The 18944-nt window shown below is 44.4% G+C and overlaps 1 protein-coding gene across 10 annotated transcripts in view; it reads right to left on the reverse strand.

Annotated features, from left to right (window-relative positions):
- Positions 1 to 18944, reverse strand: part of ATXN7L1 (ataxin 7 like 1) — a 209833-nt gene that overhangs the window by 128246 nt on the left and 62643 nt on the right. For 8 of the 10 annotated variants that reach the window (XM_039849378.1, XM_039849377.1, XM_039849369.1 and 5 more), the window contains one exon: positions 7421 to 7525. The exons of 1 other annotated variant lie outside the window; for it this stretch is intronic. In XM_039849378.1, coding sequence (XP_039705312.1) covers positions 7421 to 7525 — 105 coding nt within the window. Of the gene's footprint in view, positions 1 to 7420; positions 7526 to 16206; positions 16342 to 18944 lie in introns of those variants that run through there. One more of the 10 variants, XM_039849372.1, reaches the window with a different exon arrangement.

Raw genomic sequence — 18944 nt, forward strand, 5'->3', positions numbered from 1 at the left:
ACAAAATAAAGTTTGCACAGATTCACATGCTTTTGCCAAATCTTATTAATTAATACTGTCAGACTAGACAAAGAATATGTTTGATTAAACCATTTTCCTTTAATTATTTTATACTTTTCTGGTGTAAATAATCTAGTCTCATAAAAGCCAACAATAGCAACAACAGTATTTCAATCTCAAAAAACCAATTCAACTCAATTGACCAAAAAAACCCAAGCCCTGCACTGTGGCAATCAGCACCTTCAGAAAAAAAGTTCTGCAGGCTAATTAGCCAGTGATGATCCCCAGGAAGCCGGGGGTACTGACATTGGGAGGGACTGACTTTCTGCAGGGCTCAGAAGCACAAATGGTTTGGTTCTTTTTTCAACTAGAGGTCACCTGGAGATAGATAAAATAAAAAGAACAATTGCAGAAAACCCTGGAACCTCATTAATGAGGCTCCCATGTGTAGCACTGCTGGGCTATGCTGCTCCCGGTACCCAACCAATATCGGCATCTGGATGTGCATGGAAGGAATGGAGGTGCCAGCCTCCAGGAGCAAGTTGCTGTCACTCATTTATTTTGTGGCTCTGTCTCTCTGCTTTAGCTCACAGTTCATTAAATTCTACTGCATCACCATCAACATACAAAACAGCTACTTGAAGGGCATTCAAAAATATAATCAGAAAAGGGAATAAAAAGCCCTCTCTGAGAAAGAGGAAAAAAATATTAATCCTCTCTTGTCTATTGAATGACATCTAGGTTCTAATACATTTTTTTTAAGTAGCAGTGACATCCAAGGATTATCTCTGTCTGATGGATGGGGTGCAGGGCTGTATGTTTCTCTGCTTGGAGGGTGAGTACCAAATGTGGCTGAAAAATTCTGAAGGATCTGTGTATATGTATGTATTATTTCTTTTGCTTTTTTGATTTTGAGGTGGGAAGGACAGCATCACACAGGCTTCGGTAAGATATCTTGTTTTATGCTTTGCTTCTGACTGTGATGGGGAATTATCCTGATGACCACCATCTCTGTGAAAGCTGAAATAGTAAATTTCCTACATGTTGCCACGTGACTCCACAGAAATTACTTCTGAGCTTAGTGCACGTGCACACACACACATTTTAACTCGGAGAAAAATTTTAAATATAGAAAAGCACAGAATATGATATGACAAGTGTGCGTGTGGGATGTTATGTTTTACAGCAGTGTGTTTCAACTGGGGGTGACTTTGTCCCCTAGGGCAGGGGTCCCCAACCCCTGGGCCACAGACCTATACCACCAGTCCATGGCCTGTTAGAAATAGGGCCTCACAGCAGGAGGTGAGCGGCGGGCAGGCGAGCAAGGGAAGCTTCATCTGTATTTGCAGCCAATCCCCAGCACTAGCATCACCGCCTCAGCTCCACCTCAGATCATCAGGCATTAGATTGTCATAGGAGCACCGGTCTCTGGTGCCAAAGAGGTTGGGGGCCGCTGCCCTAGGGAACATTGACAAAGCCTGGAGACCGTTTTGGTTGTCATGACTGGGGTTGGGAACTGCTACTGGCATCTACGGGATAGGGGCCAGGGAAGCTGTTCAGTGTCCCACAGTGCACGGGGCAGCCCCAGAACAGAATCATTCAGCCCAAATGTCAATAGTGCCGCTGTCGAGAAACCCTGCTTCACAGCATTACGTAATTATGTTAGGAGGTAAGGACAGAAAAAATCGTACTCCTTTCATTTAGGCAAATCATACAACTTCATAAATGCTGAATCCAATTACGAAATTACAACTTGGATTCACCTCTTATTTTTCTCTTCAACTATAATATTCCAAATTGATTAAAACTATGCAACTACTAAAAGTAATAAAAATATTTTTTTTCCATTGTAGGGAACTTGCACCTCCTTGTTTGGAGCTTATATACTTGCCTGTGCACACAGACAGGAGCACTACACACATGCATGCACACGTGCACACACCAAACATGCAGAGGATTCTTTTTGGAAGAAATGGCAACAACACTCTCTAGGCTGTTGGGACCTACCACAGCACTAACACGAGAGGCAGGGTCACACATGGCACCCTCCCACTCCACAGCAATCACAAGGGAAAACCCTTTGGACAAGGTTTCATTATAAATCTCTGTAGCTCATCACTTGGTTAACAATAGCTTAACTTTTTCTTTTTAAAGCAAATTTTGTTTCACTTTTATGTGAAGTATTTTCCATTTATGAATTCCTTTAATCATCACAACAATCTTATGAGAAAAACCACTATCCCCATTTTAAAAATAAGGAAATTGAAGCACAGAGAGGCAAAGCAACCTGCCCAAGGTCACACAGAAAATAAGCTGTAGAGCTGGAACTTGAATCTAAGCTACTGACCCCAGAGAGGCTATTCCCAATCATGAGGCTCTCACATCAAGTCAGTGCATCAGGTCACATATTGGCTGGACAGCTAGGAAGGATGGGGTGCCTGCTGAGTAGGATCAGGACTCTCGAGGTAGAGCTTTTTGCTTGTTTCCTCCTTTCTTCGGCCATCCCTAAATAACCTCATCAACTCACCTAAGGGACTTTAGAAACAAACCAATCCCTCAAAATCCTGGGAAGAGGTTTTTACAAAGCACCTAAAGGGCTCTTGCACAGACTTAGGAACCAGACTCAAGGGGGCCAGCACAGGGGTGGGAGCACAGAGGGTAGTCCCCAGAGGGCCTCCACTCCATGCCAAGCAGAGGGTCTCTCAGACTTTAATTATTATTATTATTTTTACCTCTGGGACACCAGCATGGGGCAGAAGTCAAGAGCAGCAGGAATGTGGCCAGTCCTGGGAAGGGCTTCACATGACTCCTGTACGGCAAGGTGGCCAGAGCTGGACAGACCTTGCAGGGACCCCAGAGAGATTCTGGGAGCTTCAAGGCAGTTTTCAAAGGAGCTTATGTTGGGCCTAATGTGAATGTAAACCAAGTTTACAAAACCAGATCCTCGGGACTCCTGGCAATATGATCATTTTCAGGCCGACAAGCCTTGCCTCTAAGAGTGTGGGAAGCAGAAGATGAATCACAGGCCACAGTCCGTAGGCTGACCTCAACGTGCACGTCCCCTGAGACGGGGCAAGAAACGAAGACAGGAAGCACTTGACTGAATTGGTTTTCTCATTTTTCATAAGAAACATTCAACTTAATAAAAAATAGCCACACTTTATTGACAATAATAGCTACCTTTTCTTTATTTCCTTACCATGTGCCAGATAACTATTTTATCTGTTTCTCCTGGTAACTCTGCAACGCAAGAACAATCACCTTCATTTCGGAGGAAAATGAGGCTCAGGAAGGTCAATTAGCCCAAGGTTGCACAGTTAGTAAGTGTTTTAGTTGAGATTCTAACCTGGGTCTGTTTGATTCTGAAATTCACGATTTTTCTACCATGGCTTTTTGCACATTACCACCAACCTCAAAAGTCCCCAGAACCAACTGCCTAAACACACACACACACACACACACACACACACACACACACACACTTTTAAAACTTAAAAAGATAAAAAGAGCAGGACACCAAGATCTCAAGTGCTGCCATGTACCCATCTCTCTGTATATGCAGTGATCCTTAAAATCCAGGTGCCAAATCACAGGTGCTGAGAACAAGCAAGTTTCTAAGAAGACACATAGTCCATTCCTCTGTCATTTAATAATAAGGTGACAAGTCCAGGGTCTCAGGGCTGAGCAGGGATTTGGCCCCAGCTGTGCTGGCCCCTGGGCAGTGTCCCTCCCACTGTACCACAGCTTTGCTTCCTAGGGTCGTGGCCAGTGATGATGAACTCAGTTCTGGGTGCTGGGAATACAGACTTGAAAAGACCATCCCTGGTCCTAAAAGGATCCTAGAAGCTGGAAGATGTGTTGAGATAGTCCACAGATAACTGCAGTGTGTGGCAGAAGGTGGGACGTGGCACAGGAGGGCACAGTTCTATGAGACGAATCAAATCCAGCTGGGGCAATGGGGAAGACACCACGGGGAGAAGTGGGGAGGAAATGACGCCATGCTCTGGGTGTCTTTGCAGGAAGGTGCCTCGCACCAGTCATTCTGTACCAGTAACCCCATGGGGCAGGCAGAGTACCCGTTTTACAGACAAGATGGAGAGATAAGAGGCGACCTACCCACGGGGTTAATGTAGACTCATGTGAATTGCTTTTTTTTTTAAAAATCTCTAAAGCCTATTACAACAAACTTCAAATGCTGTTGTCTGGAGCCCTGGTGTGTTGTGAGGTGGGGAGTAGGCCAGGTAGGTGGGGCTCAAGTATCCATCCCAAGCTCAACGCTAGTGGCTCTGCTTTGTATACAAATTTGTAGATTCGGGTTCTACATGTGAATTCATTGGGGAAAAAAGCTCTGTTGCTAACAAAATCAAGTTTGAAGCCCTGTACTATGCAAGATGTGCCACCTGGCAGGTAAATGAGTCAGGCCTTGAAGTTTAGGCAGGGCAGGGAGGGCATGTTGTCCATACAGAGAGGCAGTGAGGGACAGTGACTGCAAGCAGGCTAAGCATGCACTTCCCTCACCTTGGAGAGATGCTGCCTGTGTTCGAAATCAGGCTCCTATCCTTGAAACCTTGGGCGAGGCATTCCTAAGCCTTAGCTTCCTCAAGTTCAAAATGTCCCGGGATCATATTGGTTCTATTCTGTAGGGCCGTTGAGAAGATTACTTGCTCGGAGATGTGGATAGCACTTAGCACAGTGCCTGGCACTTAGGACAGTGGTACTCTTAGTAACTTGTTAAAAATAGTATGGCTAGTTATAGGAGGTAACACAGAAAAAAAAAAAAAAAAAAGGAATATCATGCTACTATAGGAGGAATTCTTAGAAAAACTAAGAAATTCTGACTGTCCTCAAAGAGTTGCTATGGTTCTGAGCTCTGCCTCGCATTCTCCTGGCCTTGATAAATATGGGCTGTGCATCAAGGAGACTCACATCTGAAAGATGAGGTGTCCTCAATGCTGCTTGTCAGCTGGTTTAGCAAGAAGCTTAATGGAGACTGGGCTTCAGGTGATGAGATCAGTAACCCAAACCTCCAAACTAATTTACTGCCATCGCTCAGAGCAGATGCCACAAAACCACTGGCTCTCCCCCTAAGTTTGATTTGGCTCTTGACCCCAAAGGCCTAGGACAGAGGGAGGCATGTGTATCAGTCAAGCCAAGCCCTAGGGGCCTCCTTCCCTGGTTAGAGGGGCCTGGCCTTGGGCAGAATCCTGCGGGGCGCAGTGTGGTCTCAAGTCATCTCAGGTTCCTTCCTCTGAAGACTCTGTCGGTGAATTAAGTTCCTAGTGAAAGTTTTAATGGCTTATAGGATTTTCGTCTGCCTTACTCGCTGCTGTATCAAAGTGCCCAGAATGCCAGCTCATCCCTGTGAATGAATGCATGATGATCCCATTCAGGGTGATCTAGCCTCTGCATCTTCATGAGACACACAGAAGCAACTGGCCACGGAGCTCACCGACCAATGGGCTGTTTGGGGTTTCCTCTCCACTGCTCTGCTCCTGATTCCCCCACCTGTCACCTCAGCTAGTAGCACCTGGCCTTCGACAGTTTCCCTTTGGAAAGGTTTCACCTTTTCTTCTTCCCAAGGAAAGGAAGGTCATTTGCTACACAGCACTGAACAAGAAGGTCAGCTCGTGCAAAGCACACGACTTACTCTTCTATTGCTCACTCTTCCAGACACAAAAATGTTAGAGCTACAAGCGCCCATGGAAGTCACTCCTTATGGAAGAGACAAGAAAACCAAAGCCTCGAGGCATTAAGCAAGTAGCCCAAGGTCACAGAGATGGCTGCAGGGAGGGGCAGGAGACTTAGCCTCTAAATTGACCTCTTTGTAGAACACTTTTAGGGGCCTCTCTCTGCCTCTGCAGGTCAGAAAGTCTTAGAAAGTACCCCTAAAACCTGGGTTTTCTTTCTACATATTGTAAACATAAAATATACCTACAATATGTACATAGATACAGTTTTTATATATGTATGTAGATATGTACATATCTACATATTCATAAATAATATTAGGATATATAAAAACCACAGCCGTTCTTTGGTATTTATGGTGGTTGGCTCCTGGGTGCCCTGCAGCCAAAGTCCACAGGTCCTCAAGTCCCTCATCTGAAATGGCGCAGAACAATGCATACAGTCAGCCATCCAGGTCTGCGGAATCCCAACCGTGGACTGAAATATGTGTTTTTGACCTGTGGTTGGTTGACTATGTGGTTGGTTGAGCTTACAGATTTGAAACCTGTGGATACGGAGAGCTGACTGTATAGTTATTGGGAAAAAAACCCCTTATAAGTAGATGCACACAGTTCAAATACGTGTTGTTCAAGGGTCAACTGAATTTTACAGACCCAGATATATTTGCTGAAGAGCTTACATAAGCTCGACTTTCTTTATTTTACATCTATTATTACAGAATAGTGACAACTGAAAGGGTGGGAAAAAATTAGAAATTCTGAGTGTGAGAAAGGGGTAAAATGTAGTTTGTAAAAGCATACTCAATATTAAAATTGCTTCGATTTTTTAAGGCACAACATTTAATATCCTTTGAAATTTAACAGTAAAGGAATGCATTTAGATTTTATGTTCATCAAAAGGAAGTTTAGCTTAAATGAAAAGATTGGGAAATATTGTTCTGGAACTCACAGCATATCCCACAGCTTTGGAAATCGTCTGGTCCAATGCCCCTTTAAGGATAAGGAAACTTCTACCCAGAGAGGTTAAGTAACTTCCTATCTCAGGTGAGTAGCTATTTATTCGTTCCTGAGGGGAGGGGACAGTGTGGATTTTGTTGTGAGTTCATGGCACCTGAGTTGAAGGGGAGTCCAGGGTTTGCTGTTGACCAGCTGAAAGGAATTTATTAGACCAAGGATATAAAAATACAGAGGGACAGCGAGGTTCCGAACACACCTGGATTTTTTTTTTAGCAAGGAGGATTCTTGGAAAAGGAGAAGCTGAACCTGAGGCTTTATATACAACGCATTTCCTCGGGGTAGCACCCCAAAGGCCTCCACATGGGGCTACCCTTGGTCCCGCCCCTCCTTCGTGTGGGTCTCGGGAGGCTCTCTGTATGGTCCTCTCTTTCAGGAGAACAAAACGTCAGGCTGCAGGAGCGATTCCTCTCACCACCTCTCTCCTTTCCCTCTTTGTCACCTCAGCGGCCACTGAAAGGTTGGGCGGATGGTTTCAGTCCGGTCCCATCCACTTAAACAAGTTGTAGGTTTTCTCTCATTTGTTCTGACAGGGCTGAGCATTTCAGCAGAAAAACTACGGCTCCTAAAAGAGTTACCCTGTGAACAGAGGCAGAGGCCCAGGAAGGATTTGCCCGCAGCCTTGGGCTAAGACAGACACGGGGCCAGACCCCGGACAGGAGCCAAAGGGGCCGTGATGCTCCGCGAGCGGCGGCCGCCGGGCGCAGGAGTCCACTTACCGCAGTGCGACTGGAAAACCTGTGGCTTGACGACCTGATTACAGGCACTGCACACTACGAGATAGAAGTCGTCATGTGCTGGATAATGGCCAAATAAGTGCATATCTGTGGGGGAAATGAAAACAGGTTTTTTTTGAAAAAGCAATTAAGTCTCAGAAGGTGTATAGCTTCCTCTTGAAATTTCCTCAAGGACAGTTTTTCAAACAAGACCCGCAGAAAGGCAATAATCTCCACTAAAGGGAACGCGGTCTATCATCACGCAGCTCCCCAACTCTCAGAGAAGCAATTGCCTCAGAGAATCCCTCCTCACTTCACCCTCGTAAATGGACTGCTGCTACGGCTGGTTTAGTGGGCGGTGGGGGTGCCGCCTTGAGTTGCGTGCTGAGGGAAACCGGCCTCTTCTGAGAGATGCAAGTGTTAGCTGGAACTCAATGAGGCACATGTTATTTTAGGATGAGGGGGCTCCCCCAAGCCCCTCCTGACTTAAGCAGAGGTCTCTCAGGTGAGTGTGGGGGTAAGGGGGCCTGGGGGAAAGAAAGAGGAGTCTTCCTGGCTTCAGCAGTTACCTGTTTCCCCATCACCTGAGGGAGACCCCAAGGTGAAAGGAAGCCTCAAAACAAGTGACTTGTTTGCTGCCATCGTTACCCGTGTTCATCTGACTAGTATTTATCAAGTGCCCAGGCACCATACTAGATGCCAGGGATAACTGGCAAAAAAGAACGAGGGCTCTGCTCTATTGGAGCTTACAGTAGCAGAAGAAGGAAACATTAAATAATCACACAACTCATCATTTGGTTTTAATTGTGGTGCCTGCTGAGGAGACATGCAGGATTCCATGAGAGCATGTGGACCTAACTTCATTTGAGGCATTGGAGAGACTTCCCCGAGGAGGGGCCATTTCAGCTGAGACTGCAGGATAAGTGGGGGTTAGATCAACAAAGGGCCAAGGAATGGAGAGGAAAGTTCCAGGTCTGCCGAGGAAGGAGGTTCTGTGTGTTGGAGAAACCTCTTGGCTGGAAGCCAAGAACAGGGAGTGAGACCAGGAGATGTAAGCCTTGCAGACCAACGTAATAGTTTTAAACCTGATTTTCAGAACAAGAGGAGCTTACTGAAGGTTTTTAAACAAAGAAATGATCGGCTCAGATCAGTTATGTGATCTAGGAGATATGAACATCTATGTCCACACAAAAACCTGTACATGCGTGTTCATAGCAGCATTATTCATTATAGCCAAAAAGTGGAAACAACCCGGATATCCATCAACTGGTGAATGAATAAACAAAATCTGGCATACCCAGACAATGGAATAACTATTCAGCCACGAAAAGGAACGAAGTACTAATACTTGCTATAACATGGGTGAATCTTGAAAACATTATGCTAAGTGAAAGTAGCCAGACACAAAAGGCCACCTATTGTATTATTCCATTTATACGACATGTCCAGAATAGACAACAACTAGGTTAGTGTTTGCGTTGGGCTAGGGGACTTAGAGGGAATTGGGGAGTGACTGCTAAAGGGTACAGGGTTTCTTTTGGGTAATGACAGAAATGTTCTAAGATTGATGGTGGTGATGGTCGCACATACTGTGAATATGCTACAAACCACTAAATACGTATACTTTAAATGGGTGAACTATGAAATATGTAAATAAAAGTCAAAAAAAGGAGAGAGATCAGTTCTGAGGAAACCGGTGGCCACATCTCCTTGTGCACTACTGGGTGCAGGCAGAGCCCTGGGGGCACCTAGGCCTGTCTCTTCTTAGCCCATTGGCTCTACAGACACTTCAGCTCTGAGAGCAGGGTGCTCATAACCCCTGGGAGTGACGGAGGAATTAAGATCATGTATGCATAAAAATGTTTTCTGTCACAACTCCTCTGAACTTCTTATCCCCAAACCCCTAAGTCCTCATTTTATAGACTCGATCCGTGTCTTTAATGAAAACCAACAAACACACAATGGCCTCGCTGCAGTGCTAGGTCATGATATGGATGGAGATGGCTCATTTATAACCAAACAAATGCTTTAATGGAGGCACACAGGGCTCTGTGTTCTGTACTCAGAGCAGCCCTGCTTCTTAGAGGGAGGCAGAATTGACACATGTGTCATACGCAGGAGCTGAGACATCCACTGCCCTGGAGGAGGTATGTGATTAGAAGGGTGACACGGCTCCCACTGCAGGGTCCTCCTCAGGTTTTAGGTGCGTGAGGACGCAGCTCACCCCTACCATGTGTGACGGGGCAGGGCTGGGGACTAGGGCCCACTGAGTTTCTAATTAGTCAGTGGCCCTGGGCCTGGCCTGTTATTTCCCCTCTCTAGGACTTGCCCCTATTTCAACTTTTGACTAAGACTGGTTACTAGAGGGGAGCGTTCTTAGTCAGTGCCTGGTGGGCGGAGAGGCCTGTGGAAAGAGAGGCCGTGAGAGAACCCAGCTGTGACAAGAGTCCTGAAGGGTGAGGAGGCCCCGGCCGGACCCACCCAACCTGTCCAGGGCTCCAGTTCAGAGCTTCACAGCATGAGAAGATGTCTCGTGCTCCTTAACTGCCGATTCCACTTCTGTTTTACTTTTTATTTACAGGTAATTTCTATAATATACATTCTTTTTTTTTTTTTTTTTAAATAAAAGGATCCACGTTATTTGAAGATACATTTGAAAAATACAGAAAAGCCAGAAAATTAAAAACAAAAAAAAATCACTGGCAATCTCTATTAACACTTTGCATCTCATTTAGATGCAGTCACATTTTATATCTAGGAACATGTGAAACCAGGAGTTGGAGAGGGCTAAGATACTTATTTATTCAACAAACATTTACGGAGCTGCCCTTACATCTTTTCTGAAATCGATCAAGCTATAAAGGAATAAAAGAAATTCATTAGTTAAAATTAAACAAGCATTAACAAAAATTTCTTGAGCGCCTACTCTGTGGTAGAAACTGTGCTGGAAGCTAACACCAGACACTGTAGGGTGTGGGGAATGTGTCTCTGTACCTTTGTTGTACTCCTCTGATGACCTTGGAGGCCTGCCAGGACTCCATTTGATATCCCATGGCTTCTGTATTCCTTCAGAAATCTGTAGAGCCTCCACCCCTCCCGCCCCAGTCACACACACACACACAACTCTATGTCACGAGTTGAAGGTAAAGGTGAGGCTAGTCAGAGAACCACCTGGGGGTGTATTCTACTCCAGGCTCTCACTCCACTGAGACTTTTCTTGATTTCCTTTAGGGTAGTTTCACCTTTCCACATACCTGCTCAGAGCATGTCTCCTATGGAAATCGAGAAGACCTGCTTGCCTGCTTGATTATTCCTCAGTGGGCCGACTTTAGAATCTCCTCTACAGGCTGCCCAGGTTCTGAGAGCCTGGCACATGGAGAGCAACATAGCATATTTGGCTGCTTGGAAGACCACTGCTTCATGTGGCTAGGCAATCACAGTCAGCCCACACTTTGCTCAGGGATGAGGAGGAAGGACAGGGAGATTTGAAAACTAGTATATCCAGCATAATGCTAGGTATTCCATTAATTAATTCTCTCTCTCTCTCCATCACCCAAATAAAACATTCAGTGCACAGTTAAAAAATAAAAACTGGTGTGTTGAGGTGGGCTTGTACCAGCCAGTTGTGCATGTCTCTTCCTAACTCATTCCGTGATGTCATGGTGGTAGCTTGAAACCAGCCATCTAGGAGTATTTACACCATGGAAATGAGCAAACACTATAGATCAGGTCTTTTCTTTTGGAGAGCTGGTTGTTAAACATTTACCAGTGTACCACTGAATAAAAGTGAGAAAAAAGGGGAGAGTGAAACCACCTGTAATAACACCACCTAGGGATAAACCACTTCTGACATACTAATATACATCCTTCTAGACTGTTATATGATAACCTTATCTTAGTTAATCCTCATAATTAACCTACAAAGTTGGCATCATTTCCACTTTCTAAGCAAGGAAACAAAGGTAATTTGCTTGAGACTCCAGGGCAGCGATTTGTTACGTGGGATGAAATTCCAGGACGCTGACTCTAAAGCCAGCGTTTCCTCCTCACAATAGGCTGCTTCTTTCATAACAGAGCAGGAACCCATTTCACAGATGAAGGAACCAGTTTGGAAGGCTCGTCTGGATGAATAATGGCCATGGCTCCCCGGAAGCCGCTGGCATGAGCACACGCCTGGGGTCAGGAGGGGTTTAGAGCGCAGTGTTCACTGCTGTGCAACCTGAGAAAAGGTGCCCAATCTTCCTGAGGGTCAGCTTCTTCATCTATAAAATGGGGTAACACCTCCTGCCTCGTGGAGTTGCTGGAATGGCTCATAAAGGCTGCCTGGCCTTGTATTTTCTTCTACCAGACATTGGAGGGAGAGTGTGAAGAAAGCTTTAATCAAGATCATTGCCCCTATTTTTAAAACCCAAGTAGTTCTCTCCAGTGGGAGAGGCCTGGCTCCAGGCAACACATTCTTTGACTCTCCCCGATGACCATTCCCAGCTGACTCCCTGGGAAGCCCGGGGGTCCTTCTGACATGCAGAATTTCCTGTGAGTGCATGTGCAAATTCATGCACATGTGTGGACAGATGAGCACTGAGAGCCATTGGCAGGGTTCTCTCTCTAGGCTGTAGTTGGATTCCAAGAAAACATACACAAAAATGAGACTTCGCACAGTTTCAAAAAGTGTTCAACCATCTCCCAAACAAAGCCTAACCTGTTTCGCCCCATTTTGTTTCTGCAAATGGATCAACTATAGATCAGATATGGGATAGCACCAACATGGCATTATCACAGAGGTGACCTTAGTCATCCTCCTGGCCTGATCATAGGTGCGGAGGGAGCAAACTCCATTAGCTCCATTTTGCAGATGAAGGAAACAGAGGTAAACTTGCTTCTAGGTCAGCAGTTTTTGGGCTTTTGACCCCAAGCTACTACACACACATATATACTTATCTATCTAGCCATCCGCCCATCCTTCTATCCATCCGCCAATCCACCCATCCGTCTATCCAACTATCTATCACCTATCACTCAAACACGTATGTTACACTCTGATATGTTTTGTTCTATTCATTTCTCTTTGTTTCACTCTATTCCATTTCATTAAAAAAATGCTCATTGAGATCTCTGAATTAATATCAGGACCTTTTAATGGGTCACAATTTAAAGACTGAAAAACACTTTTTAAGGCAATCCAGCAAGTCAGGGGCTAATTGAGCCTGAGAGTTAACTGGGGATTTATAGGTGTCTGAGCAGGTCTTCAGTTGTCACCTGGGAGTCTGACTCCATGAACTGAATCATTATTGTCAGTTGTATGCTAGAGCCCTCGGTACAGCTCATAAGAGCTGACTGTATCTCTTTCTAACTATGCATCCAGCAAGGCATGTTGGTAGCCTGAATCAGCCAAGGGAGGATGGTATTTATACCATGGCAATCGGCATCCACTACAAACAGGGCTGCTTCTCTTGGAGAGCTGGTTGTTAAAACATCTACCAGCATACCACTGACTAACATCCACTATGGAATCACTTCCTTGGATCAATTTCCCTAGTTATAAAAATGGAGAAAATTATATTCATCATCTACCACACTGGGATGCAGAAAGCTACTGTGAACTTGGGAGAAAATTTATTTTATATTAATATAAAATTATAGTTATGGTATTATTAACCCAAGAATTTACACACAACAGAGCCACATAAACATGTTGATCACTTTTTGTGTCAAATGAGCACAAAAAGGCTACAACTTGTTCACAATCTGGAAGCAAGAAGAAGGGTGGAGAATTAAGTTATCGGAATTTTTTCCAATGTCTGTCAAAGTAATGCTTACTTAGTAAGGGTTATTCATGGAGATTATTCACAGATTAGGCTCATGATATTAAGTAATGCTGCTTACAGACTTATCACACATAGATTATCAGTGCTCTTGTTTAAAGCAGGCAGTCTTTCACTTTTCCTACTGGTGAAATTCTCATTTGTGGCAGAGTCAACTGTCAATTGCATTCATGTTATCAACTTAGTCTGGCATACGCAGTCTGCTTCCTGACAGTACCTGTGATTCCCAAAGGCCTTCATCTGGCTCTCACAGCCTCACCTCCCCTGAACACACCGCCAAACCTCCCATCACTCCTCTCCTCTCCCAGATGGCAGAGGAGGGAGGGAGGGGACAGGGCTCCATTATGATGGAACAAGAGACAAAGTTGAGGACAACAAAATGGTTTCTATGAAAGTAAAATAACTGATTTCCTGTGTAGTTGGTTAACTGTTTCTTACGTCAATATTGAAAAAGAAATTGACAGAATAAGAGTAGCATTTTTTTCAAGATAAAAAGCTTTCTGAGGGGAACACTTTTGACAAAGTCATGTATATATAAACTTTAGTTTATATCCAGTATTCACTTTTTAAAAATGGTTTCAGTTAAGGAAAAGGCAGGGTTGCATCCCCAATTCACTATATATATATATATTTTTTTACATGAAACATCCATCCCCTAACTCTTTAATTTGAAAATATTTAAATCTACAGAAAAATTCAAATAGTACAACGAACACCTATACATCTTTTACTTAAATTCACCAATTATAAACATTTTGCCACATTTAATTGCTATAAGTGTGTTATGAATATACATAGTTTTATTAATATACACATATGAATATAGTTCTACATTTATACATATACTATACATAGTATATATTTTAAACACACACACACACACACACACACACACACACACACACACACACACACATTTCTCTGAAGCATTTGAAAATGTTCCAGATACCATGATGCTTTACCCCTGAATATTCTGTATGCATCTCCTTAGGAATCAGGACATTTTCCTGTGTAACTCTATATTATCATGATGCTATACAGCATTATGTACATAATGTATTATGATACCTAAAATTAACAGTAATACCATACTCCAATTCACTATTTGTAAAGGACCTGTTTCTAAGACGGGAAGATGGCTGGTTTTGTGGGTTCAGAATCAAACTAGATGCTGTGCACTTTTGAATTTGCCCTTGGACACCCTCCAAAGCTTGAGACTTTGACATTCTGAAGCGACAACTGGTGAGAACTCAAAGATGAAGAACTTAAGAAAGAGTGAATAAGGTCTGATGTCTTCCTTTTCCAAGTGGGAGTGCCAAGTAATGCACAGGCTGCACAGAGAAGCTGCGAGAAGCAGACCTGACTTGAAGGCAGTGGAAGAGCTTATCAGCAATTGGTGATACCTATGCTGCTACAGAAAACCCCAGAGTGGGGAAAGAAAGCAAAACACAAAACTGCAAATTTTAGTTTCTTGAAAAACAAACAAACAAACAGAAAATGTCTTAGGTTTCCCCAAAAGTCTTTTCCAGGGTTGTGAAACCACTTTAGTTGCTGTAGGAATTACAAAAATGTCAAGGTAGCACACACTGTAATACTCTGGCATAACAACAATTTCATATAATTTAAAAATTATGCTTCCCTTTTTAACTGACTCTAAAAAACACTGTAATGGAAAAAAACTGAGATTGTATTTACGTAATTTCAACACACTAGGCCCTTTCCAGGAAGGTAAATGTGAGCCCTGCCTGAAATGTAAGCCTCTGCCCCTGGAGGGTGACTGGACACACAGACCTTGGTAGGACCTAAGGATGTGACAACCCTGTGATGACGGCCAGAGAGCTGGGTGCTACTGGACTTCCTTAGAAACTATCAGAAAGATGAGCTGGTGGCTGGCAGGAATTTTGATTTGTGGGCTTCCAATTACATAAATAGATCTGGGAAATTATTGAGAAGAACAGTCACTGTGGCTCAAGGACACACATGACTGCCTCAGAGCATTCAAACCCAGACACAGAGGGCACCTACAAAAATGACATGTGTCACATCAGGAGGAGCACCTCTCAGTTGGGAGAGGCTGGTCCTAAGAGCCTTCCTTTCCCCCATTAATCTTAATATGCTCATTATACAGTTTTTATTAATTCGTCTTTTCTCTCTCCTAGTGGAGTTTCCAGCTGCATTTTAATCGCTTATGTCAAATGGAAAGCTTGAGGGGATATAAAAAAAAGTTTCTCCTTTGCTCTGACAGCGTGATTATATTTGTTCCCCATGCCCAAAATCTCCTTCAATTCAGAGAACAAAACAACTTGGGGTCTTCAAAGCAATGATCTCAGACCTGGCTCCTCCCACTTCCCCAGCAGAATGTTCTATTCCCCTCCAGGAAAATGCAAAAAAGGGACAACTTTCCGTGTTTCAGATCTCTGAAAACCCAGGGCCTGACTAAGGGCTTCAAAAACAATGAAATCTTGAAACAAACTGAAACATGAGGACTAGAAAAGCAAGCAGCACAGTGAGGTCTACAGCATCAATAAGGGCAGGTGAAGGAGTGTGTGCAGGTGGCAGGTGCTGAGCCTTTCTTCCTTTACAAACCAAGGACTAAAAAGGCCCCCAGCCTCCTCTTGCTGTGGCTGGGCTGGAAGGCACCTCCGTTGCAAGACTGGTGCCAGGAGCTGCATGAACCATCCCTTCGCGATCCTCAAGCCAGCCAACCCACAAACTCCATCTAACACACAGCCGCACAAAATAGCTGAATCTCTTCTTCCTCAGAAGGGCCTTTACAGACATGCATCCACAGTGTACTGAGGCAAAGAGGGGCTGTGGGGTATTCCCCAGGCCTTCAGCCCCTCTCACCAGCCTCTCCTCTGGCTTCCACTCGGCACTAGCCCAAGGGAGAAAGGAGGGATGCAGATGGATCCAGGAGGTGAGTTTGGAACAAAAATTATGAGTCATGGGCCTTGTAAAATGCAGTACCTGAGAGCTGGACCCTGGAGTCAGGCAGCCTTGAATTCAAATCCTGACTCTGCCATCTGGCATGATAATCTCCTCTAAGCTTTTGTTTCTTCATCTGGAATTAAACAACATATTTATGAAGGGGCTGGCACACAGTAAAGATGGGAAAAATACAACGTATTGTTATTTATGTCTTTCTAGCTCCTCCATCCACTCTTCTGGGAACCCTTCTTTGACTAGAAGAGGCAGTCTCCCTCCCTCCCTCCCTCTGCCCACTCCCGGTACAGTGTGCCTTCAGCACATGATCAGTTCTCCTGCGGTAGCCTGGATATCAGTTTACACCTCCCTCACCAGACTCAATCTTCCTGAAGACAGGAAGCACAGCTTACACCCTTCATAGCTCCGCAGCCGACCGGTCTGGCACATGGTAGCTGCTTAATAATAAATGTTAAGTTAACTAGGCTGAAGGTCCCAGTAAGTTGATTTACTTTTCCTCCTCCTTAATTTTCTCTTCTCTCAAAATGGGGAAGTTGGAAATGATAATAAATTGCCCTAATATCCGTGTTGCTATCTAAAATTACAAGGTGGAGAAGCATGTCTGTTTATTCATTCCTGGAGCTCCCTGGAAGACAAGGGCTCTGTGAAGCTGAGGAGGAGGCAGTTCTAGGTGCCCCATCTTGGTGAAGAAGTGGTTAATTCCTGCTCCTGCCATGATAAGCTCACAAGCCCCTTCCTCCTCTGGCAAACGTGGCTATTTACCACCCCACCCAGGGATGGCCTCTTGGAGAAAGTTTTTGGGGTGGGCTTAGGGGTGTTTTCTGGGTGTTCCCTCTGGTCATTTTCTATTTCCTCACTCTGGGGCTGCAAGGTGTCATACATCAAGACAGTGAGTGCTCTAGGGCCTGGAAGATCTAGGTTTCTCCCACTCTTCCTGTTTCAGCTCTGTCCTGTCCCACAGTGGACCAGTATATCAGCCAGGCTCAGCCCAGGGCACATTGAGTGATCTAAGCCCAACCTGGCAGAGAATCTGACTGGCTGGCCCTGGTAGCCAAGAGAATCGTTTTACAAAGAACTCCCCTTTGCCTATGCCTGGCTTAGGCAATAGTGCCAACAATTTGTCCCTAAAAATGTTCCCAGGATGTAAACTCAGCCCTGATTCTCTCTCTTAAGCTGCTGTAGGACACCCAGGCTCCTCCTTGCAAGTCATACACATCCTTGTCCATCATTCTAGCCAGGTGGCTTCTGCCTGACATCCCCACCTCTGGCCCTTAGGACAGATGAGAAACATATAACCACTGTGGCGGGTTGCTGAGTCCTGATAAGGTATCCTGGCTAAAGCTATTCCTACAGCAAGGGTTGCTAGGGCTTAGAAATCAGCTGCATTGACAGGACGGCCCCCTCACCAAGTCAGCCCCAGTGCCCTAGGCACAGCCAGGACAAAGTTTTGCGTAGAGAACAATAATGGGTACAGGATATTCAACCAAAGGCCTGTATTTAAAAATTGCATAGTTCACTGTGACTCAGAGAGAGAAGAAAAACATCAGTCTATTGGGGGAATTTCTCGTCCCTTCCTCCGGCTTCATGCCTAGTAGCACTTAAAGAGCAGATAAGTAGCTGGGACTATGAATCACCAGACAGAGTCATCACCAGACTGCCTTTCTTCTCAGGTTCTCTCACTGGATTATTTGAATGTTTAAATGTTCACTTAATTCTTTATGCTCGCATTACCTTCAACTTGAAGACTATAGTTTAGATAATACAGTTTTCACATCACTAGGCCTTCCTGGGCATTTCTTTCTCAACTCTCCTTCAGTAGGCCTTGTGTTGTTTCTCTATAATAGGCTTTTCCTACCTGCAGCCTCCTGGGTCTGCATGAGGCCAATCTCCTGTTGATTCTGCGGTGACTCCTCTTACTTCCATTTTGGGTCCTGGTTGGGTCTCCTGGTATACTCTGTGATGCCTTCCTTCTTTCTAACCCCACCCAAGAGAGATCTTTCTGAGATGAAGGTAGGTACCATATTTCAGGTAAGAGTGCAATGAGTTTGGGGAGGAGGAGGAGGTGATGACCCACATATGATGCTTTTCCTTATAAGAAATGTCATGACCAAAGAGAATTTTTGGACTGAACAGAACAGTGATATTAAGAACACCTGAAATGGGTCAAGGGGAATCAGTGGGACATTTCCTTTGGTGTCTTTTCATATAGGACAGTCCACTTTCCTGTTGTAGCAATCCGACTAGGTCTGCAGGATGGGTTAACTGGTCCTTTAGTTCCTTTCTGGCTCTTCAGTCATGATGACTGGTCCAACAGAGAGTGTGTCAGAAGAAGAATGAGCAAGGAAGAGGGGAGCGAGGGGAGGATACCACATCCATGTTACAAAAGAAATCCCTAGAAAAGGCAAACAGCACAAAATCTGAGTAGTTTATTCTTAAGAGGAGTTAGTGACGGCTCTCTGTCTGTCTCTATTTATCTATCATCTAATATATATGTATTTATCTTATCTGTCTTATCTATCATCTACTTCTATCATCTCTACCAATTATTTTGACCTATTTTATATATCCTATCTATCAACTCATCTACCATCTATCAATATCTTTCATCTTTCCTTATCCTTCCTTCCTTCCTTCCTTCCTTCCTTCCTTCCTTCCTATCTATCTATCTATCTATCTATCTATCATCATTATCTATCTATCATCTATCTATCTATCGATCATCATCTATCATCTCTGTTTCTATCTTTTTACCTACCTTTATC

Source organism: Pteropus medius, unplaced genomic scaffold, assembly GCF_902729225.1.
Source record: "Pteropus medius unplaced genomic scaffold, Ma_sr-lr_union100, whole genome shotgun sequence".
Taxonomy (NCBI): Eukaryota; Metazoa; Chordata; class Mammalia; order Chiroptera; family Pteropodidae; genus Pteropus; species Pteropus medius.